The 25,540-nt window shown below is 42.9% G+C and overlaps 1 protein-coding gene across 1 annotated transcript in view; it reads right to left on the bottom strand.

Moving 5' to 3' along the window:
- Positions 1-25,540, bottom strand: part of TPCN2 (two pore segment channel 2) — a 215,898-nt gene that overhangs the window by 108,311 nt on the left and 82,047 nt on the right. The window contains exons 8-11 of the mRNA XM_053716413.1: positions 25,062-25,134; positions 22,271-22,370; positions 21,804-21,869; positions 8,251-8,315 (exon numbers count right to left, since the gene is read on the bottom strand). Of these exons, the coding sequence (XP_053572388.1) occupies positions 8,251-8,315; positions 21,804-21,869; positions 22,271-22,370; positions 25,062-25,134 (304 nt within the window). The remainder of the gene's footprint in view (positions 1-8,250; positions 8,316-21,803; positions 21,870-22,270; positions 22,371-25,061; positions 25,135-25,540) is intronic.

Raw genomic sequence — 25,540 nt, 5'->3', positions numbered from 1 at the left:
AAAAAGGCACACCGGGTCTATCCCACTCCTTGCTAATAATTTCTGTAAGCCTCTTAGGTATAGGAAAAACGTCAGTACACACCGGTACCGCATAGTATTTATCCAGCCTACATAATTTCTCTGGAATTGCAACCGTGTTACAATCATTCAGAGCCGCTAATACCTCCCCTAGCAATACGCGGAGGTTCTCAAGCTTAAATTTAAAATTAGAAATCTCTGAATCCAGTCTTCCTGGATCAGATCCGTCACCCACAGAATGAAGCTCTCCGTCCTCATGTTCTGCAAATTGTGACGCAGTATCGGACATGGCTCTCCCATCATCAGCGCGCTCTGTCCTTAACCCAGAGCAAATCGCGCTTGCCTCTTAATTCTGGCAATTTAGATAATACTTCTGTCATAACAGTAGCCATGTCTTGCAAAGTGATTTGCATGGGCCTCCCTGTTGGCGCCACAATATCACGCACCTCCTGAGCGGGAGGCGAAGGTACTGACACGTGAGGAGAGTTAGTCGGCATAACTTCCCCCTCGTTGTCTGGTGATAATTTCTTTACATGTAAAGATTGACTTTTATTTAAAGTGACATCAATGCAATTAGTACACAAATTTTTATTGGGCTCCACATTGGCCTTTAAACATAGTGAACAAAGAGATTCATCTGTGTCAGACATGTTTAAACAGACTAGCAATGAGACAAGCAAGCTTGGAAAATCTTTTCAAATAAATTTACAAGCAATATAAAAAACGCTACTGCGCCTTTAAGAAGCACAAAAAGCTGTCACAGTTGAAATAACAATGAACCAAATTAGTTATAGCAACCAAATTTTCACAGTAAATGTATTAAGTTAGCAGAGCATTGCACCCACTTGCAAATGGATGATTAACCCCTTAATACCCAAAAACGGATAACAATTATATAATTAACGTTTTTATCACAGTCAAACACACTGTCACAGGTCTGCTGTGACTGATTACCTCCCTCAAAACGAATTTTGAAGACCCCTGAGCTCTCTAGAGACGTCCTGGATCATGGAGGATGAAGTAGGAAGATTGTGACTGTAATTTTACTGCGCAAAAAAGCGCTAAAATAGGCCCCTCCCACTCATATTACAACAGTGGGGAAGCTCAGTAAACTGTTTCTATGCAGAAAACAAAGATAGCCATGTGGTAAAAATCATGCCCCAATAAGTTTTATCACCAAGTACCTCACAAAAAACGATTAACATGCTAGTAAACGTTTTAAACATATATTTTAAAAGCTATGAAGTGTTATTAATAAGCCTGCTACCAGTCGCATTTACTGCAGTGAAGGCTCATACATTACTTCAGTATTAACAGTATTTTCTGAGTGAAATTCCATTCCCTAGAAAAATACTTCAGTGTACACACACTCATCAGCCTAATACCAGTCGCTACCACTGCATTTAAGGCTGAACTTACATTACATTGGTATTAGCAGTATTTTCTCAGTCAATTCCATTCCTTAGAAAAATAATTTACTGCACATACCTCGTTTGCAGGGGGGCCCTGCATGCTATTCCCCTTTTCTGAAGTTACCTCACCCCTCAGAATGTGTGAGAACAGCCAGTGGATCTTAGTTACGTCTGCTAAGATCATAGAAAACGCAGGCAGATTCTTCTTCTAATGCTGCCTGAGAACAAACAGCACACTCCGGTGCCATTTAAAATAACAAACTTTTGATTGAAGAAATAAACTAAGTTTAAAAACATCACAGACCTCTCACAACGACCTATCTTTAGTTAGGTTGCAAGAGAATGACTGGATATGACATGTGAGGGGAGGAGCTATATAGCAGCTCTGTTTGGGTGATCCTCTTGCAACTTCCTGTTGGGGAAGAGATATAATCCCATAAGTAATGGATGACCCGTGGACTGACTACACTTAACAAGAGAAAACTTAACTGCACATACCTTATTGCAGGAACCCTGCATGCCATTCTCCCTCTGAAGTTACCTCACTCCTCAGACATATGTGAGAATAGCAGTGGATCTTAGTTACTTCTGCTAAGATCATAGAAAAACGCAGGCAGATTCTTCTTCTAAATGCTGCCTGAGAAAAAAATAGTACACTCCGGTACCATTTAAAAACAATAAACTTTTGGTTGAAGAAAAGACTAACTATATTTTACCACTTTCCTCTTACTACCTCCAGCTATGTTGAGAGCTTGCAAGAGAATGACTGGATATGGCAGTTAGGGGAGGAGCTATATAGCAGCTCTGCTGTGGGTGATCCTCTTGCAACTTCCTGTTGGGAAGGAGAATATCCCACAAGTAATGGATGATCCGTGGACTGGATACACCTAACAAGAGAAATATTTTGTTGAGTTGTTAACAGCTTGTTCTTATACATATCCACTGTGTTTTATTATATTTGTTCATGCTATAGCAATAGCTTACTATTGTTATTACCTTTGTAGTGTTCTACAACGCTAATGTACTGCTCCTCTGTGATTCCTCTGAGTTGGAGAATACAGTCTTCTGGTCGTCTTTAATTTGTTGTATATAGAACGGATCCAGGTGGGGTAAGTACTACCCTTCTCCCCTCCCTCCTGCCCCGCCCTGACCTTAACCTTACCTCCCCGTATCCCTCCTCGTATCCCTCCTGTTCCTTTCCCACTCGCCTCAGATAACCCATAATGGAAGTAGTTGCAGACACCATCACTTTTGCCACCCTAAATGCCAAAGGGCTTACTCACCCGATAAGAGAAGTCTTCTTACTAATTCCATGAAAGCCCTAACCATATTTTTGCAAGAAACCCATTGACTGGCGTCGTGCCAGCAACCTTATAAATCCTCTGAATACCCTACAATATTCTTCTCTTCCTTTATTGAGAAATCGAGAGGAGTAGCTATAGTTATCCATAAATCTTTACACTTTGAACTCGTACACGAGGAGAAAGACGACCAAGGCAGATACCTGATACTTATCTGCAAATTAAACGGCCTACTATTCACCAAGGTCAACATATATGTCCCAATCAATCCCAACCAAAATTTTTGAAGGCAGTGCTATCTAAGGTTGAACCGCTTAAAGTGGGGACAGTAATCTTGGGAGGAGATTCTAACATGGTTTGGGACCCGTTTTCAGATACAAATGTCCAAAGGGGTAAGAAAATTGATGCATATACCACCCATGCTGCTGCCAAGTTCCGGCAACACATAATTCAATATAATTTATATGACATATGTCGGGCACAGCACCAGAACGACAAAGACTATACCTACGTCTCCAAACCACACAATTCATACTCGAGACTTGACTATCTGTTAACCGACTCCTGGACACTTAATAAAATAGTTTCTTCACACATTCGGATTTGCCCATGGTCAGACCACGACATTCTCACAATCACCCTCTCTACTGACTTGACCAAAACCTCTAGACCTAGCTGGAAATTCCCGAGACCGTTACTACATGATCCGGGCTTCAGAATCTCCCTTCAAAGCTCTGTAGCTGAGTTTTTACAGATCAATGAAACCCCCAGATGTCTTAACAGACAATCTGGGCCGCACTCAAAGCTTACATTAGAGGCATATGCTTTTGACAACAAGCAGTAGCTAAGGCCCAATCATGCTCCCCACTGGGATTGTTAGTTGCTTCCCTGAGGAATAAAGAGTTGACGAATAAGTCCTCTCCATCCCCACTACTAGCTGATGAAATCAAACAACTAAGAAATCTACTAGCAGCCAGAGAATTAGAAAAGGTCAAGGATTCCTACTTCCGCTTCAAACAGCTATTGTACTGCCAAGGGAATAAAGCTTCAGCCCTATTGGCGTGTAAATTGAGGGGTAGAACCGCAGTAGCTCAGATCTTGACCTTAAAACGGGGTACTACAACAGTCACCTCCCCTAAAGAAATAGGGGAAAAGTTCGCTGAATATTATTCCAAACTCTACAACCTAAAACCCTCTATGGTCAGTACTGAAGCCTCTGTCCAGGCCATAACTACTTTCCTACATAAACTAAATCTTCCAAAACTATCAACATCAGACAAAGAATCACTCAATGACCCGTTTACACGAACTGAACTTAACCTAGCCATTAAACACACTCAGAGTAACAAAGCGCCAGGACCAGATGGTTTCCTGGCAGCCTTCTACAAACTTTTAAAGTCGGATCTTAATAACATCTTTCTAAAGGTCTATACAGAGACGCGTGACAAAGGGGTAATGAAAAGAGTTTTTACAGGCAGTAATTCTGCCTATACCAAAGCCAAATAAGGATCCCTCCCAATGCAGCAGCTATAGACCGATCTCATTGATCAACACAGATGCGAAGCTCTATGCCAAGCTCTGGGCGAACCGACTCAACCGACTTATCCCAAAGCTCGTCCACCCTGACCAAGTTGGATTCACGTTTGGCAGAGAGGGACCAGATAATATTTTTACAGAAGCCTCCAGACAAATGCCCCATGCTGGCCCTGTTATTGGACCCCGAAAAAGCGTTTGACAGGGTCAGATGGGACTACCTATGGTTGGCTCTTTCTCAGTTTGGCCTTCCACACGAAGTAATCAAGGCAATCCGAGCTTTTTATACAGACCCCTCAGCAGTAGTCAGAGGACTGGGATTTGCCTCCCCAGAATTTCAGATTACAAACGCCACTAGACAGGGGTGCCCTCTGTCGCCCCTGATCTTTGTCCTTGCAATCGAACCTCTGGCACAATCCATTCGCAACTCTCCACTAATACGAGGAGTCCCAATTGGTGAAGAGGGTGAGAAGATTGCCTCTTCGCCGACGATATTACTCTTTTTAACAAACCCCCTAGGCTACCTACCAGCACTCTGATATTATCAATGACTTTGGCAAATACAGTTATCATAAGATTAATGTTCTTAAAACGGAGGCGCTACCTATTCTTATCCCCACATTCGAACTGGAAGTCCTTCGAACTACATATTCTTTTCAATGGTCAACAGAAACTATCCGACATCTGGGGGTCCAGTTGGGACCAAACCCCAAGTTGGTGATCAGTAAAAACTATGATGCAGTTTCACAAGAGGTTGCTACACTCACCGCCTCTTGGAACTTTAGGGAAATCTCGTGGCTTGGCCGTATAGCGTCTCTAAAAATGACTATTCTTCCCAAGATTCTTTACTACTTCCGATGTTTACCACTTAACGTCCCTAGAGGTCTTTTAGGTAGGCTCCAATCCCTTTTCCAGAGATATGTCTGGGGCCCTTCTAGACCCCGCATAGCAGCTAAAACACTTCAGAAACTGTTTGAGCGAGGCGGTGTAGCCATGCCCAGTGTCCAAGGTTACTATGAAGCCGCACGACTGACACACATCTCTGCATGGGCAGACAAAGGTGAACCACAAAGGTGGAAGACCATAGAGCATCCAATCTACCTACAGGGCTTGACTTGACAGATCTTCCCTGGATCCCAGACTACCATTTGGATGCTTTAGGGATAAGGAACACCATCATTAGAGAAAAATTGAAAATCTGGCAAAGCCTCAGACATTTCTCAGAAATTGCCCCTCACCCTTCCCCTCTAAACTCTATTCCGGGCCTGCTTGTGGCCTTACCGGACACACATGTCTCACAATGGGGAAAATGGGACCTACATCAGGTCTCCCAACTTTACTCTTTGGAAGCGTTGACCCAACCGTGGAATCCAACGTCATTAATACAGAGCCCTCCGGCGTGGGCCCTGTTCGAATACTCTGGACTATACAATTTCTTACTGTCTTGGGGGTTTCCCAGGACCGTCTGCAGACCCCTAAACACTTGGGAAAAATTGTGGAAATTAAAAGTAAAAACCCCTAAATCCCTGTCGCACCACTACAACATGATCCAGACATCCACCAACTCTGACAGAATTTGGCAGCTAAAAGCATGGGAATTTGACCTGGCTAGGCCTATTACTGACAAGGACTTACAAAGGGCCGTGACTTACTAGAAAGACCCTACATTGCGCAAACACAATTGAATCATATATGAAATTACTCCTTAGATGGTATTACACCACCTCTAGACTATCACAGATGTTCCCGTCACAACCCCCCCTGTGTTGGCGGAATTGCGGACATAAGGGATCAGATATCCATATCTGGTGGGACTGCCCTGTACTGAAACCCAGCTGGGACAAGATACTCCACCTCTGCTCAGATATAGGGTTGCCGATATGACGGACACCAGAAATGGCCCTTCTGCATATACTCCCAACTACCACACCGGCCACGCCATCTAAACTGGTCATCTTTGTCCTTTCTGCTATGAAACTCGCCATAGCTAGGGCTTGGAAGCAACCTCGTACCCCTGATATTGTAGACGTAATTCCCATAATTCAATCATACGCTACCATGGAAAAAAGCTTCTATTCCAATCTAGACAGGGAAGATATGTACTGGAAGATATGGGACCCATGGTTCTTTTACCAGGAAACCCAAAGACTATCACATACACTTAAAAGTGCTCCCAGCCTTTCCCTTATGAATTAGCAACTACTGTAGACCTCTCCTCTAACCTCTACTAACTGATACCCCCCCCCCTCCGTGCATGTACTATAGGCAATTTGGTGGCTCCTAGCATGCTAAGGAATAGGATTAAATCAGTCAGTAGCTGGTTAAATGTCAAAGGGCATTTTATATGCCATTACTCTAAGTGCATAGCATGTCAACACTGGAAAGTTTCCTCAATCAAAAATTACAAACAGGGTCTTTGACCTCACCAGTTGCACCAATTGTAGGACCACTTTTGTGGTGTACTTGGTAGAGTGTTCATCATGTGATGGGCAATATGTTGATTGCACAACTAGGGAGGCACGCTCCAGAATTGAGTGTGTTTGCAATCCTCCCGGTTGGGGGGAGGATGTCATTAATTTCTGAAGAGAAACTAATGAGTGCAAACCAGCATACAGGACATAGGCCAAACAAAAGGGGCACGACCGGCCATAGTGATACATGGTTGATAACTTGACCATGCGCCCATACCTCATCATTAATTTGAAGGAGATTTATAGTTCCTCTTTTATATTATTTTTAGCTGCCTAAGTCCCTTTGTTTATGAAGGGATTTTTCGATTGCTAACCATTTACGATCTACTACATGAAGCAAATTAATGGCATTTTACAATATATAATACAGGTTTAAACCTAAGTATATTTACATTGGTTTATATATTGTAATGGATAGAAATATGTGGCTAGACCATGTTATATTAAAACATTAAAATATTGAATTAATACAACAGCTTTACCATAGATATGTGATGGGATATGAGCGCATGCTTTGGGAGCACTACAACAGTAGAAAATAGTTAATATGTCCAGCTTGGGACCTATTATCATCTGAGGTACCAGACGAAAGTAAAGTAGTATGGTAATTTAAGGCTAAGCATGGAAGGATCCAAATTGTAATTAAATACATTATATGATTACATCATTATTAAATAATATAATTTTACTAGCCAAGCGATGATCGTTTCGGCCTTCATTGGGCCTTGTCAGTGAGGTGTAGCCATAATCCTGTTCCTTGTTCAGAGAGGAACTGCCTGGTATTTCGGCGCTGGACTGACCGTAATAGGCGGAATCAGACTGATATGCTACAGGAAAGTTCTTGCACCCAGGTGGTAAATCGCCATAGAACAGGCTAACAATAGTATTGAGCCAGTTGTTCGTTCCTGTGAGTGTGTGTGTATATATATATATATATACACACACACATACACATATATATATATATATATATATACACACATATATATATACACATACACATATATATATACACATACATACATACATATACACATACATACATATACACACACACACACAGTATATATATATATATATATATATATATATATATATATATATATATATATATATATATATATCATCGCAAAGTGTTTAATGTCCCTTTAATAGCTAATAGTGGATACAATTGCAAGCTTTCAGGACACGGAAGTCCCTTTGTCAGGCATTATCAGAATACACTGGCTAACGTAGTACTGACCTTTGTCTACAAAGTCTCTGTAAGAAGCACTTTCTATTAACCTGTGACTTTACTAAATATAATATGTTTATATTAAAAATCTGACTTTTGTGCTACACAGGGTCAGAATATGCCATAATAAACTTCACTCAGAAGCCTCACTAATACTCCTACAGGATCTCATTACAGAACAGTAACTGGGGAAGTATTAGAGTTTTCCTGATAAAATATTCTTCAGCAGCAAATGTGACCCAGAATGGAATAAACACAAAGACAAAACAAAGCGTACGAACCATGAGGTAGCCCCTGAATTGATTGTATATAATGGCTGTCAGCAGGTTCATCAGAATGAAGCTTCCTGTGGGTTAAGATAATAGATAGATAAGTAAACCAGAAGAACAGAATTTGACCCAACTTAATTATATAACAGTGTGTAGTAGTACAATTACCTCTCTTGTATCCCCCCCAATTAAGTAATTATATAGATTATCTTCTCAGTGGGATGTTTCTATCTTGTCACCTACATTTTACTTAGAAGCCTACTGTTCATTGTGAACTGGTTAGTTGCCAGGTAATATAGAATAAAAACATATACAAGACATATATATATATATATATAAATGCTTGTTGTCAAGAATACAGTGCATTGATGCACTTCATATGTACACAGATGAGGAACTTTATAGAGACCTTGTAATGTTTTTATTGGTAGGTGTTCACACATTTATTTGAATAAAATGCTTCTCGTCTGGTTATGGGACTTGTAACTTGCTTTATAAAATGCTGCTGGTTAGCATCATTACAAACACTGTGGTTAATATGTAGCAACAAGCACTTAGGTGAACACATTAAAATGTGTTCTAAGTCTTGGGCAATACAGCTTTTTAAAGGGACATGAAACCCAACATATTTCTTTCATGATTCAGAAAGAGAATATTATTTTAAGCAACATTTCAATTTACTTCTATTAGCTAATTTGATTCATTCTTTAGATATCCTTTGTTGAAAAACATAATTTATGCTTACCTGATAAATTCCTTTCTTCTGTAGTGTGATCAGTCCACGGGTCATCATTACTTCTGGGATATTAACTGCTCCCCTACAGGAAGTGCAAGAGGATTCACCCAGCAGAGCCGCATATAGCTCCTCCCCTCTACGTCACTCCCAGTCATTCGACCAAGGACCAACGAGAAAGGAAAAGCCAAGGGTGAAGTGGTGACTGGAGTATAAATTAAAAAATATTTACCTGCCTTAAAAACAGGGCGGGCCGTGGACTGATCACACTACAGAAGAAAGGAATTTATCAGGTAAGCATAAATTATGTTTTCTTCTGTTAAGTGTGATCAGTCCACGGGTCATCATTACTTCTGGGATACCAATACCAAAGCAAAAGTACACGGATGACGGGAGGGATAGGCAGACTCTTTATACAGAAGGAACCACTGCCTGAAGAACCTTTCTCCTAAAAATAGCCTCCGATGAAGCAAAGGTGTCAAATTTGTAAAATTTGGAAAAAGTATGAAGCGAAGACCAAGTTGCAGCCTTGCAAATCTGTTCAACAGAGGCCTCATTCTTGAAGGCCCAAGTGGAAGCCACAGCTCTAGTAGAATGAGCTGTAATTCTTTCAGGGGGCTGCTGTCCAGCAGTCTCATAAGCTAAACGAATTATGCTACGAAGCCAAAAGAAAGAGAGGTAGCAGAAGCTTTTTGACCTCTCCTCTGCCCAGAGTAAATGACAAACAGAGAAGACGTTTGTCGGAATTCCTTAGTTGCCTGCAAGTAAAATTTTAGAGCCCGGACTACATCCAGGTTGTGCAGTAGACGTTCCTTCTTTGAAGAAGGATTTGGGCATAAAGAAGGAACAACAATCTCTTGATTGATATTCCTGTTAGTAACTACCTTAGGTAAGAACCCAGGTTTAGTACGCAGGACTACCTTATCCGAATGAAAAATCAAATAAGGAGAATCACAATGTAAGGCTGATAATTCAGAGACTCTTCGAGCCGAGGAAATAGCCATTAAAAATAGAACTTTCCAAGATAACAACTTTATATCAATGGAATGAAGGGGTTCAAACGGAACGCCCTGTAAAACATTAAGAACAAGGTTTAAACTCCATGGTGGAGCAACAGTTTTAAACACAGGCTTAATCCTGGCCAAAGCCTGACAAAAAGCCTGGACGTCAGGAACTTCTGACAGACGTTTGTGTAACAGAATGGACAGAGCTGAGATCTGTCCCTTTAATGAACTAGCAGATAAACCCTTTTCTAAACCTTCTTGTAGAAAAGACAATATCCTAGGAATCCTAACCTTACTCCAAGAGTAACCTTTGGATTCACACCAATGTAGGTATTTACGCCATATCTTATGGTAAATCTTTCTGGTAACAGGTTTCCTAGTCTGTATTAAGGTACTAATAACTGACTCAGAAAACCCACGTCTTGATAAAATTAAGCGTTCAATTTCCAAGCAGTCAGCTTCAGAGAAGTTAGATTTTGATGTTTGAAGGGACCCTGTATCAGAAGGTCCTGTTTCAGAGGTAGAGACCAAGGCGGACAGGATGACATGTCCACCAGGTCTGCATACCAAGTCCTGCGTGGCCACGCAGGTGCTATTAGAATCACTGATGCTCTCTCTTGTTTGATTCTGGCTATCAATCGAGGAAGCAACGGGAAGGGTGGAAACACGTAAGCCATCCTGAAGTCCCAAGGTGCTGTCAGAGCATCTATCAGGACTGCTCCTGGATCCCTGGATCTGGACCCGTAGCGAGGAAGCTTGGCGTTCTGTCGAGACGCCATGAGATCTATCTCTGGTTTGCCCCAACGTCGAAGTATTTGGGCAAAGACCTCCGGATGAAGTTCCCACTCCCCCGGATGAAAAGTCTGACGACTTAAGAAATCCGCCTCCCAGTTCTCCACTCCCGGGATGTGGATTGCTGACAGGTGGCAAGAGTGAGACTCTGCCCAGCGAATTATCTTTGATACTTCCATCATAGCTAGGGAGCTTCTTGTCCCTCCCTGATGGTTGATGTAAGCTACAGTCGTGATGTTGTCCGACTGAAACCTGATGAACCCCCGAGTTGTCAACTGGGGCCAAGCCAGGAGGGCATTGAGAACTGCTCTCAATTCCAGAATGTTTATTGGCAGGAGACTCTCCTCCTGACTCCATAGTCCCTGAGCCTTCAGGGAATTCCAGACGGCACCCCAACCTAGAAGGCTGGCGTCTGTTGTTACAATTGTCCAGTCTGGTCTGCTGAATGGCATCCCCCTGGACAGGTGTGGCCGAGAAAGCCACCATAGAAGAGAATTTCTGGTCTCTTGATCCAGATTCAGAGAAGGGGATAAGTCTGAGTAATCCCCATTCCACTGACCTAGCATGCACAGTTGCAGTGGTCTGAGGTGTAAGCGTGCAAAGGGTACTATGTCCATTGCCGCTACCATTAAGCCGATTACCTCCATACATTGAGCCACTGACGGGTGTTGAATGGAATGAAGAGTGCGGCAAGCACTTTGAAGTCTTGATAGCCTGTCCTCTGTCAGGTAAATCTTCATTTCTACAGAATCTATAAGAGTCCCCAGGAAGGGAACTCTTGTGAGTGGAACGAGTGAACTTTTCTTTTCGTTCACCTTCCATCCATGTGACCTTAGAAATGCCAGCACTAACTCTGTATGAGATTTGGCAGTTTGAAAGCTTGAAGCTTGTATCAGAATGTCGTCTAGGTATGGAGCTACCGAGATTCCCCGCGGTCTTAGTACCGCCAGAAGAGCACCCAGAACCTTTGTGAAGATTCTTGGCGCTGTAGCCAATCCGAATGGAAGAGCCACAAACTGGTAATGCCTGTCTAGGAAGGCAAACCTTAGGTACCGGTAATGATCTTTGTGAATCGGTATGTGCAGGTAAGCATCTTTTAAATCTACAGTGGTCATGTACTGACCCTCTTGGATCATAGGTAAAATTGTCCGAATAGTCTCCATCTTGAACGATGGAACTCTTAGGAATTTGTTTAGGATCTTTAAGTCCAGGATTGGTCTGAAAGTTCCCTCTTTTTTGGGAACCACAAACAGATTTGAGTAAAACCCCTGTCCCTGTTCCGATCGTGGAACTGGATGGATTACTCCCATTAACAAGAGTTCTTGTACGCAGCGTAGAAAAGCCTCTTTCTTTGTCTGGATTGTTGACAATCTTGACAGATGAAATCTCTCTCTTGGAGGAGAGTATTTGAAGTCCAGAAGGTATCCCTGAGATATTATCTCTAGCGCCCAGGGATCCTGAACATCTCTTGCCCAAGCCTGGGCGAAGAGAGAAAGTCTGCCCCCCACTAGATCCGATCCCGGATCGGGGGCCCTCAATTCATGCTGTTTTGGGGGCAGCAGCAGGTTTCCTAGTCTGCTTGCCCTTGTTCCAGGACTGGTTAGGTTTCCAGCCTTGTCTGTAGCGAGCAACAGCTCCTTCCTGTTTTGGTGCAGAGGAAGTTGATGCTGCTCCTGCTTTGAAATTACGAAAGGAACGAAAACTAGACTGTCTAGTCTTGGCTTTGGCCTTGTCCTGAGGCAGGGCATGGCCTTTACCTCCTGTAATGTCAGCGATAATCTCTTTCAACCCGGGCCCGAATAAGGTCTGCCCTTTGAAAGGTACATTAAGCAATTTAGACTTAGAAGTAACATCAGCTGACCAGGATTTTAGCCACAGCGCCCTGCGTGCCTGAATGGCGAATCCTGAATTCTTCGCCGTAAGTTTAGTAAGATGTACTACAGCCTCCGAAATGAATGAATTAGCTAGTTTAAGGACTCTAAGCCTGTCCGTAATGTCGTCCAGAGTAGCTGAACCAATGTTCTCTTCCAGAGACTCAATCCAGAATGCCGCTGCAGCCGTGATCGGCGCAATGCATGCAAGGGGTTGTGTAGCGGAGAGCAATATTAAAATACTCCCAATAACCGGACGAAACACAGTTTGGGAGTCAATAACTCACGACCCAGCCAGTTTTCAGGTTTAAAACAGAATGAACTTTATTAAAAAGGCTATGCCTAGTATTTATGCAGGTCTGACCTCCCAGATGGGGGGTTGAAAAGAATGTTGTAGATTAGATGGATGGAACACGCCTTTTGACATGATACAATAGAATACCTTGCTCAAGCTGATAACAACTTAACCACAGGACACACACTTGGCTCTTCTTATCACTAAGGCGTCGTCTCTCTAGATGTGATTGAACAATGGAATGGTAATCACTAGCTTTAATGAAAGTACACAATAGCTGAGACTAGTAACCTTGTCGTTCAAGAATAGTCTTCTTAAAGCTAAACACATTTAACTCCTTCAGTACTGCCAGAAGGGTCTGTCACATCTACATAGCACACAATACAGCCTATAGACAACCTTTCTTACATTATAGTCCAGAAGTGGCTAGGTTTGCCACAATGCTCCCCCAGAACCAAGCCGGCATACACAGTCTGATCCCAACGGATCGGCTTGGGGATGTCCGGGGAAGCACTCACAGATCACTTTTCAAGTTCAGTTTGTCTGGACAACCCGTCGGCGTTACCGTTTTGTTTCCCTGGGCGGTAATGGATGGTAAAGTCGAAGGGCTGCAGCGCCAAACTCCAGCGCAGCAGCCTGGCATTGTCCCCGGCCACACGGTTCAGCCACACCAACGGGTTGTGATCTGTGAGTAAGGAAAAAGGTTGTCCATACAGGTACGGCTGCAACTTTTTGAGGGCCCACACCACGGCCAGGCATTCTTTTTCGATGGCGGCGTAGCTTACTTCACGGGGCAACAACTTTCGGCTCAAGTAAGCTACGGGGTGTTCTCCGCCATCTGCTCCAACTTGGCTCAGCACTGCCCCCACTCCAAACATCGAAGCGTCTGTGTGAACAAGAAATCTTTTAGTTGGATCGGGTGCAGCAAGTACAGGCGCATTAGTTAGAGCCGTCTTTAGTTGTTGGAATGCCTGCTCACACTCTGGGGCCCAAGTAACTTGTCGGGGAAGGTTCTTACGTGTCAAGTCAGTCAGGGGTTTGGCTAGGGCACTATAATTGGGCACGAACTTTCTGTAGTACCCCGCCGTGCCTAAAAATGCCAGTACTTGGGTCTTGGTCCTAGGGGTGGGCCACTTAGCAACAGCTTCAATTTTGGCCGGTTCGGGTTTCTGGTGCCCGCTCCCCACCCGGTGGCCTAAATACTGCACTTCTGCCATCCCGATATGGCATTTACTAGGTTTCAGGGTCAGCCCTGCCTCCCCTATACGGTCAATAACTGCTCCTATATGCTGTAGGTGTTCTGCCCAGTTCTGGCTATATATGGCAATATCGTCCAGGTATGCGCAGGCATACTCCTGGAACCCGTCCAGTAGCCGATCTACCATCCTTTGAAAGGTTGCCGGAGAGTTCTTCATCCCGAAAGGCATGACCCGAAATTGGTATAGGCCAAACGGGGTGACAAACGCTGACTTGGGGACGGCGTCATCGGCTAGCGGGATTTGCCAGTATCCCTTGCATAAGTCTATGGTCGTAAGATACTGTCCCCTAGCCATTTTATCCAGCAACTCGTCTATCCGGGGCATCGGATAGGCATCAGACACCGTTTTGTCATTTAGCCTCCGGTAGTCAACACAGAAGCGTGTGGTGCCGTCTTTCTTGGGTACCAACACTACCGGGGATGCCCAGGGGCTGTCGGAAGGTTCGATAACCCCTAGTTGCAACATCTCGTCAATTTCTGCCTTCATGTGTGCCTTGACTGCTTCAGGGACACGATACGGGGTCTGCCGCATAGGTAGCTGCCCCGGGGTTTCAACTCGGTGAGTGGCCAGCGGGGTGTACCCAGGTAAGTGGGAGAAGATAGCCCCTTTAGCTACTATCAACTCCTGTACCTGGGCACGCTCCGAAGGGCTTAGCCGCTCCCCCAGCTGAACGCCCCTGGAGGGCTCTATCTGGTCCTCTGATTCTAATAGGTCAGGGAGAGGCAGATTCTCCTGATCCTCAGAGGCCGAGGCGCATATTGCCGCCACGTCCTCCATCCTCTCATGGTAGGGTTTGAGCATGTTCACATGAAGCATGCGTCGCTTCCCTACCCCTGAGCAGGGGCCAATCACATAGGTAGTGTCGCATCGCTGCTCTACGACCTGGTATGGGCCTTGCCAGACGGCCTGCAGCTTGTCGGTGCGTACAGGTTTTAAAATTAAAACTTTCTGCCCCACTTGAAAGCTGCGATCCCTGGCTCCCCCATCGTACCAGCGGCGCTGGCGTTGTTGAGCCGCCTGGAGGTTGGTACGTACAGCCTGGGTTAATGCCTCCAGTCGGTCCCTGAACTCCAGCACGTAAGATACAATGGGTTTACCATCGGGGCTACTCTCTCGCTCCCAATGCTCCCTAATGAGGTTTAATGGCCCCCGCACCCTTCTCCCAAATAGCAATTCGAAGGGGGAAAAACCTGTCGACTCTTGGGGTACCTCCCTATATGCGAAAAGCAGATGGGGTAGGTAGCGCTCCCAGTCCTTATGAGTCTCGCCAAATGTACGGAGCATCTGTTTTAAAGTCCCATTAAATCTCTCACATAACCCATTGGACTGGGGATGGTAGGCTGAGTTAATTATGGGTCTAACACCACATACCCTCCAAAGTTGTTGGGTCACCTCTGCGGTAAACTGGGTTCCCCTATCTGATATTATCTCCTGGGGGAACCCTACCCGGGAAAATATTTTTATTAAGGCTTCAGCTACCGTCTCTGCATGGATGTTGGAGAGCGCAATGGCCTCGGGGTACCTAGTGGCATAGTCCACTACGGTTAAAATGTACCTCTTCCCGGAGGGACTGGGCTTGGGTAGAGGCCCTACGATATCTACTGCTACCCTGCTAAAGGGTTCCTCAATAATGGGTAACGGGCATAATTTAGCCTTAGGGCGGTCACCTCGTTTGCCTACTCGTTGGCACACGTCACAGGAGGTGCAATATTGCCGTACATCTTTAGAGATCCCAGGCCAGGAAAAGGCGTGGGTCAATCTGTAGCGGGTGCGAGTCATTCCCAGGTGGCCTGACAGGGGAATGTCATGAGCTATCCTGAGCAGTTCCTGCCTATACTTCTGGGGTACTACCAGTTGCTTAGTGGTCACGGTGACTGCGCTGCCTACCCCCCGTTCGGCTATGCGGTACAATAACCCTTTCTCCCAGACGTACCGTTCCCCTTCTAACCCAGCCTGATCGGTGTTCCCTTTATCCCGGTATGCCTGCAGCGTGGGGTCAGCTTTCACCTCCGCCTCAAATTGGGTGGGGGTATCCCAAGTCATATGTGTCAAGGGGGTGTCATGGTCTCTTACCTGAGCCTCGTGGTGAGCTGGTGGGGCCGTAGTGCGTGCCTGCTGCCGGGTGGTTACTGGGTGGACCTCCTGATGTGGAGCCTGAGGTACAAAAGCAGAGGTCATCTGACCCAGGTCATTCCCCAGTACAACATCCGCTGGTAGGTTTTGCATTAAGCCCACTTCTACCATGCCCTCCCCTGCACCCCAATCCAAATGAATCTTAGCAGTGGGCAATCGGTATACTGCTCCCCCTGCCACTCGTACTGCCACGGATCCGCCCGTGTGTGCTGTATCTGGCACCAAATGGGGAGCTATCAGGGTTAAAGTAGCTCCCGAATCCCGAAGTCCCTGGACCTCCTTCCCCTCCACGGTCACCAGCTGACGGTGATGTTGCCGGTTATCGGTGGCTCGGACCGACATCACCTCATGCAGAATTCCCAGGGGTTCCCCGGCTGGGGTGCTCAACCCCTCATGAGCGGCTGGCTCCGTTTGGTAATGGTGAGCAGCCGCCCTTGGGGCCAGGTTCTGTCTGACCTGGTTCCAAGCTTGTCTGCTCCGATTTTGGGTGCACTCACGTGCCATATGTCCCCACTGCTTGCAGGTGTGGCATTGTATATTCGCCCGTCCATTGTATCGTGAGGGGGGTGGTGGATTCCCTGGGGCTGGACGAAACGGTGCCGCTGTGGGGTTGTTAGACTGTAGAGGACTGGGCTGTCCTGTGGGTCGAGTGTACGTCTTAGGTAGTAGTCCATGGTGCCTCCTGGCGTCAAAATGCTGGTCTGCTAATCTGGCTGCTTCGGTTAACGTGAGGGGTTTTCGATCTCTCACCCATTCTTGGGCTTCTGGGGACAAGCCGTTAAAGAATTGCTCCAACAGCATCAGTTGTCGCAATTCTTCCATGGTGGTAGCTTGGCTGGCCTGTATCCACCCCTGAGATGCTTGATCCAGCTTGTGGGCCCACTCTGCATGGGAATCTCTTTCTGGCTTGCGCAGGCCTCTAAACTTGCGCCGGTATGCCTCTGGGGTAATGGCATATCTTTCCAAGATTGCGCTCTTCACTTTAGCGTAATCCTTGCTGTCCTCCCTGGGTACAGCGCGATACGCTTCCGCTGCCCTACCGGCTAGCTTGCCTGCTAGCACCGGCACCCATACGGACTGCTCCAACTCATGTAACTCGCACAGTCTCTCAAAATCCTGTAAATACCCATCGATCTCATCCTTCTCCTCACAAAACATTTTAAAGGCATGGTATGGGATTTTGGGTCTTACTGGGTTACTGAGTGCTTCCGAAATGGATTCTGCTCGGGAGGATGCATTCCGCGGACTGTGTGCCATCACGTACTCCTGCACATCTGCCATTACCACGGATAGCATGTCCCGTGGTACAGGTTGGGGTAAAAATTCCAGCCTGGTCCTCATTTCCCTCTGGTATAGGGTCTCCTCCATGGCTGCTGGAGGCGTAGCGCTGCGAGCTCTGTCTCCCTCCATCAGCTCTGCAATTAATATAGCCTTGGGTTTGCTGCTGGCTATCTTTCCCCTGGCTTCTAGCAGTTCCTTTAACGTTTGTCTCTTTAGCTTAGAATAATCCGTCTCCATTCACTTCGGTAGTCGGTTCTTTCACTGTATTCTGCTTGCCATTCCCTTTTCTTATTCGGCAGTTACAATTGCACGAATTGCGCTTTTCGGCTGTAAGGTCTGATCCCAACGCTTGCCACCAATTGTAGCGGAGAGCAATATTAAAATACTCCCAATAACCGGACGAAACACAGTTTGGGAGTCAATAACTCACGACCCAGCCAGTTTTCAGGTTTAAAACAGAATGAACTTTATTAAAAAGGCTATGCCTAGTATTTATGCAGGTCTGACCTCCCAGATGGGGGGTTGAAAAGAATGTTGTAGATTAGATGGATGGAACACGCCTTTTGACATGATACAATAGAATACCTTGCTCAAGCTGATAACAACTTAACCACAGGACACACACTTGGCTCTTCTTATCACTAAGGCGTCGTCTCTCTAGATGTGATTGAACAATGGAATGGTAATCACTAGCTTTAATGAAAGTACACAATAGCTGAGACTAGTAACCTTGTCGTTCAAGAATAGTCTTCTTAAAGCCAAACACATTTAACTCCTTCAGTACTGCCAGAAGGGTCTGTCACATCTACATAGCACACAATACAGCCTATAGACAACCTTTCTTACATTATAGTCCAGAAGTGGCTAGGTTTGCCACAGGTTGCAATATAAAACCTTGTTGAACAAACATTTTCTTAAGGTAACCCTCTAACTTTTTATCCATTGGATCTGAAAAAGCACAGCTATCCTCCACCGGGATAGTGGTACGCTTAGCTAAAGTAGAAACTGCTCCCTCCACCTTAGGGACCGTTTGCCATAAGTCCCTTGTGGTGCCGTCTATTGGAAACATTTTTCTAAATATCGGAGGGGGTGAGAACGGCACACCGGGTCTATCCCACTCCTTAGTAACAATTTCAGTAAGTCTCTTAGGTATAGGAAAAACCTCAGTACTCGTCGGTACCGCAAAATATTTATCCAACCTACACATTTTCTCTGGTATTGCAACTGTGTTACAATCATTCAGAGCCGCTAACACCTCCCCTAGTAATACACGGAGGTTTTCCAGTTTAAATTTAAAATTTGAAATATCTGAATCCAGTCTGTTTGGATCAGAACCGTCACCCACAGAATGAAGTTCTCCGTCCTCATGTTCTGCCACCTGTGACGCAGTGTCTGACATGGCCCTAATATTATCAGCGCACTCTGTTCTCACCCCAGAGTGATCACGCTTACCTTTTAGTTCTGGTAATTTAGCCAAAACTTCAGTCATAACAGTAGCCATATCCTGTAATGTGATTTGTAATGGCCGCCCAGCTGTACTCGGCGCTACAATATCACGCACCTCCCTCTGAGCGGGAGATGTAGGTACTGACACGTGAGGCGAGTTAGTCGGCATAACTCTCCCCTCGTTGTTTGGTGAAATTTGTTCAATTTGTACAGATTGATTTTTATTTAAAGTAGCATCAATACAGTTAGTACATAAATTTCTATTGGGCTCCACTTTGGCATTGCAACAAATGACACAGGTATCATCTTCTGAATCAGACATGTTTAACACACTAGCAAATAAACTTGCAACTTGGAAATACAATTCAAATAGAATAATATTAAAACGTACTGTGCCTTTAAGAAGCACAGAAGATCTATGACAGTTAAAAATTAATAAATTGAAACAGTTATAGCCTCAATCCTTGTAAACAACACAACTTTAGCAAAGGTTTAATCCCATTAGCAAAGATAACAATTTCTGAAAGCAGGAAACAAATTACAGAATAAAAGTTTTTATTTCAGTCAAACTATAATTCTCACAGCTCTGCTGAGAGAAATTACCTCCCTCAAAATAAGTTTTGAAGACCCCTGAGCTCTGTAGAGATGAACCAGATCATGCAGGGAATACAATGAGTTGCTGACTGAAATATTTGATGCATAGTAAAAGCGCCCCTCCCCCACACACACACAGCAGTGAGGGAGAACAGAAACTGACAGAAAAAACAGATTTAAGCAACTGCCAAGTGGAAAAATGGTGCCCAAACATTTATTCACTCAGTACCTCAGCAAATGAAAACGATTTTACATTCCAGCAAAAACGTTAAACATAATCTCTAGTTATTAAACAGCTTTATGTCTTTCTTACAGTGTAATTCTAGTGAAGTACCATTCTCCCAGAATACTGAAGTGTAAAGTATACATACATGACATTATATCGGTATGGCAGGATTTTCTCATCAATTCCATTGTCAGAAAATAAAAACTGCTACATACCTCTATGCAGATTCATCTGCCCGCTGTCCCCTGATCTGAAGTTTACCTCACTCCTCAGATGGCCGAGAACAGCAATATGATCTTAACTACTCCGGCTAAAATCATAGCAAAACTCTGGTAGATTCTTCCTCAAACTCTGCCAGAGAGGTAATAACACACTCCGGTGCTATTTTAAAATAACAAACTTTTGATTGAAGATATAAAACTAAGTATAATCACCATAGTCCTCTCACACGACCTATCTAGTTGCTGGGTGCAAGAGAATGACTGGGAGTGACGTAGAGGGGAGGAGCTATATGCGGCTCTGCTGGGTGAATCCTCTTGCACTTCCTGTAGGGGAGCAGTTAATATCCCAGAAGTAATGATGACCCGTGGACTGATCACACTTAACAGAAGAAATATAGCAATACACATAGGTGAGTCAATCATACAAGGCATCTATGTGCACTTGTGCAGCCACCAATCAGAAGCAACTGAGCCTATTTAGGTATGCTTTTCAACAAATGATATCAAGAGAATGAAATAAATTAAATAATAGAAGTATATTGTAAAGTTGTTTAAAATGTTCTTTCTAAATCATGAAAGACAAACAAATTGTGCTTCATGTCCCTTTAATGATAAAGTTATAAGTAGACTTCCACTTACCATTAATGTGATGGGTATGGATTGGGTGGGGCATCATGATACTTGGGAATAGTTGCCAAATGGCCTAGGTATCAAGTGCAGTGGGTGCAGGTGGTGGTTATATTCAGGTCCAATGGGCACATTTAAACTTAAAAAGGGACATGAGACCCAAAATATTTATTTTATGATGCAGATAGAATAAACAATTTTAAACAACATTCCAATTTACTTCTATTATCTAATTTGTTTCATTCTTTAAAATATCCTTTGTTGAACAAATACCAATGCACATGGGTGAGCCAATCGCATGAGGAAACTATGTGTAGCCACCAATCAGCAGCTACTGAGCCTATTTAGAGATTCTTTCCAACAAAGGATATCTAAAGAATAAAGGTATTTCTAATGGGGGAAAAATTGGGTTTCATGTCCCTTTAAATGTCAATTTAAATAAATGCTAGATAGAAGGATGTATTCAAAGAAAAGATTAGTCTGAGAATAACATGTAGATGTATTTTTAAAGTTTCATTAGTTGTTTAAATATTGACAAAATAATTGTAAAGTTTTAGTGTTTATTAAACAATGGGAGCTGCCATGTTGTAACTTAGGTTACCTTCTCAGCTGTGGCCAATTATAAATAGGTCACTAGAGTGTGCAGCCAATGACTGCGTGGAATGTAAAAGTGTTCTGCACTTCCATTTCTAACAGGAAATGAAAAGCTCACAATTTCAGAATGTTGTTACAGGAAAAGGGGACAAAGTAAAAAATTAAAGTATATTGCATAGTTTTTCTAAATATACGATTTATTATTTTATATTACCATCTCATAGTGTTTAATGTCCCTTTAAAAAAGGACCCAGTGCTTCCCTATCTTTGTGGTTACTTCAACAGAAAGAAGGCGCAAAAAGCTGAGCCAAAAGAATGATGCAATCATACAAAAATGTCACCAGCACTAAATGATGCATCGTCATGCAAGCTGGATGAGCCAAGGTCAGAATTAAACTTATGATTAGTGTACAGTATACAATTTTAACATCTCCCTATTCACTTCTAGGAGTCTGCAGTTTCTAAGCTGGAAGTGTAAAGCGCACCTACCTATAAACGTGAAGAAAATGAAGAACAGCGAATATGCTCTGTGTACTGAATATGCCGGAATCATCACTGTCAGAGACACAAGAAAAAAAAAAATTGTTTTGCAAATTTAGCAGAAATGATAATTAATGGTACATTCAATGACGCTGACTACCGGTGACGGCAAAACGTAAACAAAAAAATACAGCAAAACAAAATGATAACATTTAAAAGTATCTGTGGAATATTTTACAGGTTTGTAATCTAGATTTTCTTCAACTAACTAATTTTGCCAAGACATCTTTTATAGCTATTAACTTTATGTGGTATAATATTTTTATCATCGCCCAAGATGACAAGAACTGAATATTTTTTGGGGGGTTTGCCTCATCAGTTTAAGAGCACATATAGCACAATATGCTGGGCTTCATATGGTTAGAAGTTTAGGTCAGGCACATACGTACTTCACTCTATGGGGAGCACAGACTCACCATCTGGGTTATTTGCAGTTGTCAGGAGCACTAACAGTGAGGTCAATGAGTCTGGCAGGTTACGGAAATATCTCGACCATTCCTGGTCCAATTTAGAGTCCTATCCACAGTAAAAAAGAAAGAAAAAAAAAAAATTTTATTAGAAGAAATTAGCCAGTGTTCTAATAGATATTAGGAAAGATGACTTAGAATAGATATGCAGCAAAGTGTCTAAATCAGATCATCTCGATCAGAGTGCACACTTGGCAAATGACCATGATTAGGACTCATGGCTTGAGTTGCTATGGGCCCTATCATCTAAAGTTCTCTTCTCTGACGAGATTATCTTAGTCTTGTCATTACTGCTAGGTCCTTCAAAACTATTTTAGAAAGGCCAATTTAAAAAGGGACATGAAACCCAACATTTTTCTTTCATGATTCAGATAGAGAATATATTTGTAAATAACTTTCCAATTTACTTCTATTATCAATATTGCTTCATTCTCTTAGTATCCTTTGTTGAAGAAGCAATGCACTATTGGGAGCTAGCTGATACATAGGTAAGACAGACAAGAGGCATATATGATGCAGCCACCAATCAGCTACTGAGCCTACCTTGGTATGCTTTGCAATGAGGGATAACAAGAGATCAAAGCAAATTAGATAACATAATTAAATTGGAAAGTTGTTTAACAGGAGAGATACGTACATTGCAATATAATAAAAAAAACACAAAGATTTTGTGTAGTTTCTCTCTATGAAGGAAAGTTTTTGATCTTTTGGCCACAAGTGAGAAATGATGGCAAAATATATAGGCCCTCATTTATTAAATCAAGAACAGACAAGATTCTAAACTAGAGAACCTGTCCGTCTGCTGCATGCTCTCCACAATCACCTACTATGTAGGCATGCTGCCAGCATTTAACATCAAGAATATAAAAAAATTAGATTTTAATAAAAACAAATGACAGCAGACTGACTAAAAAGCCAATTCTGATGATTACAGAGTGGATTAGGATGTCTGCAGTATTTTGAGGAAAACACAAATTTAGAAAGATTCCGCAAATGAAGTTGTCACGACCAGTCAATGCAGTGCGCTTAGTAGTTGTAACTGAAGCCTTTCGCCATTTAGGGAGGATAGGTGTTGGATAATGCAGGAAGGGAAGACTATTACGCCAGTTTTAGATATGTCTTAGCCAAACCTAGATATGGAATATAAGACTGCAGAAACGCAGTTAGTGACAGGAGCTAGAAGCTCGGTAGTGATTCAAGACGAGTATTAACAGATTTGTAGGTCAGAAATATAGAGAAATCAAAAATGTAACAAATCAAATAACGCAGAGTTAAATATAATTACATTATCACCTGTCAACTCCTATAAGTATCTCGGTATTGGTCAAAATGAGCCCTTTTTTAGAAATAAACCCCAGTCTAAATCTTGAGGTTAGGAAATGTATTGTACAATAAATGCTGATCCGGCAATCTATTATGGGGATGTTGTGCATGCGTCTGCACCTCAGATCCATCTCAGTAAACTTGCAACTCTGCTATGCTGATTTGTCCTGCAATCTGATTACAAAACTCATCATTGTGATACGTTAAAAGCGCTAAACTGGCTCTCACTTGACTCAATGCTTTCTTCACCTCTCTTGCCTTGCCTATAAGCACTTTCCTGAGAAACTCCCGCGCTACCAGAGCAGTATGCCCACCCCTGCTCCCCACTCCCCCTATAACTTGAGATTTTCTTCTTCCACTCAACTCTCCATTCCCCATTAAACAAGGAAGCTGGTTGGTCATGTATTAGTCACTAATCAACAAATATACTCCAGCCCGCCCACTAAGATCCAACAATGACCTGCTCCTTGCATCTTGTACCATAACCTCTCCCCGTGCTAGACTGCAGGACTTCTCCCGTGCCGCAACAACCCACAAGAACGCACTTCCTCACGCCGTCAGACTTTCCCCTAATCTGCCTTCTATTAATCAATCTCTAAAGACATTTTTGTTCAGGAAATCCTACCACCCAACTCAGTAACAAATGAATTCCACTTAACTAATAATTTCCCTAATCTAACATTCTCACCCTTGCAGGCCAATCTCCCGTTTCTCACTCTCCTATATTGTAAGTTCCCACAGGAATAGGACCCTTAATTCCTCCTGCATTTGTTCGTCAAATTTTGTATAATTATTTAGTTAAAATGAATTGTATCAACGGACAGCGCTGCAGAATATGTTGGGGCTTTATAAATAAAGTATAATAATAATAATAAAGGTTTTGTTGGTCTTGAAAATCAGATATTGCAGATTAAACTTGCATTCTCCACAAGCATCTGTTTAAAGGTACACAACTTTATATTCTTGCTATAACAGTCTTTCCTTCAATGATCTTTAACATATGAGTAACCAATCATTTATGTAGTTAAAGGGTTACACTTCGAGGAATCCCCCTTACTGCATATAATAAAAATCCATTTCTGAACAGTGACATTTCTTTTCAAAAGTAATAGTAATTTCTGAACGGCTAAGCCGAAAGTCTTTAATTTGGGGCAACATAAACTGCCATCAGCATATAGATAGATTTTCCACCAATTCTCTTTGAACTCAAAGCTTGGTTAGTTTTTTAATAGTAGCCCGTTTTAAAGTTTAACCGAAAAGTAAATTGAATTTAAATTGTATTATTTGCCGAATGAATGAAATGTGAGATTGTAAATGTTCTGTAAAAGCTGTCATGTGAGGATTTGGTGGATTACTAATTAAAAAAAAAAAAAAAAAAGTGTTCAAGCAGAATATTGTATAGAGATTGTTTTGTTACCTTTGAGTGGGCAAACAGCAGCATACCAAACATGGTAAAGAGGCAGAGGTGCAAGGCCAGCAGAAGCATCACACTAGCAAGAAACAAATGAGTATTAGTCATGTTCAGATCAGTGTTAATTTCGTCGACTAAAACTAGACTAAAATGAGTATAAAACTAAAGAAATTCTGATGACTAAAATATGACTAAAACTAAGATGGCATTTTAGTCAAAAGACTATAACTAAATCTAAATCAAAATTTGCTGACAAAAACATTTTATGCAAGGTGTTATAATCAATCCATATCTAATTACTGCTCTTTTGTCAAATTTACGAATCTTCATTTTATTAAATTTTAAGAAAAATAAAGACACGTTCTATACCACAACAATCTGTTAAATCTGTATTGCATGTTCAAACCTTAATACCATAAATAAAAACAGGTTAATAAACCTTTACTCCAGGAGTATATAATGAGTTTGGAAGTTCTAGAGCAGTG

The sequence above is a fragment of the Bombina bombina genome, chromosome 6 (genome assembly GCF_027579735.1).
Source record: "Bombina bombina isolate aBomBom1 chromosome 6, aBomBom1.pri, whole genome shotgun sequence".
Lineage (NCBI taxonomy): Eukaryota > Metazoa > Chordata > Amphibia > Anura > Bombinatoridae > Bombina > Bombina bombina.
This window is presented reverse-complemented; position numbering and strand designations above follow the sequence as displayed.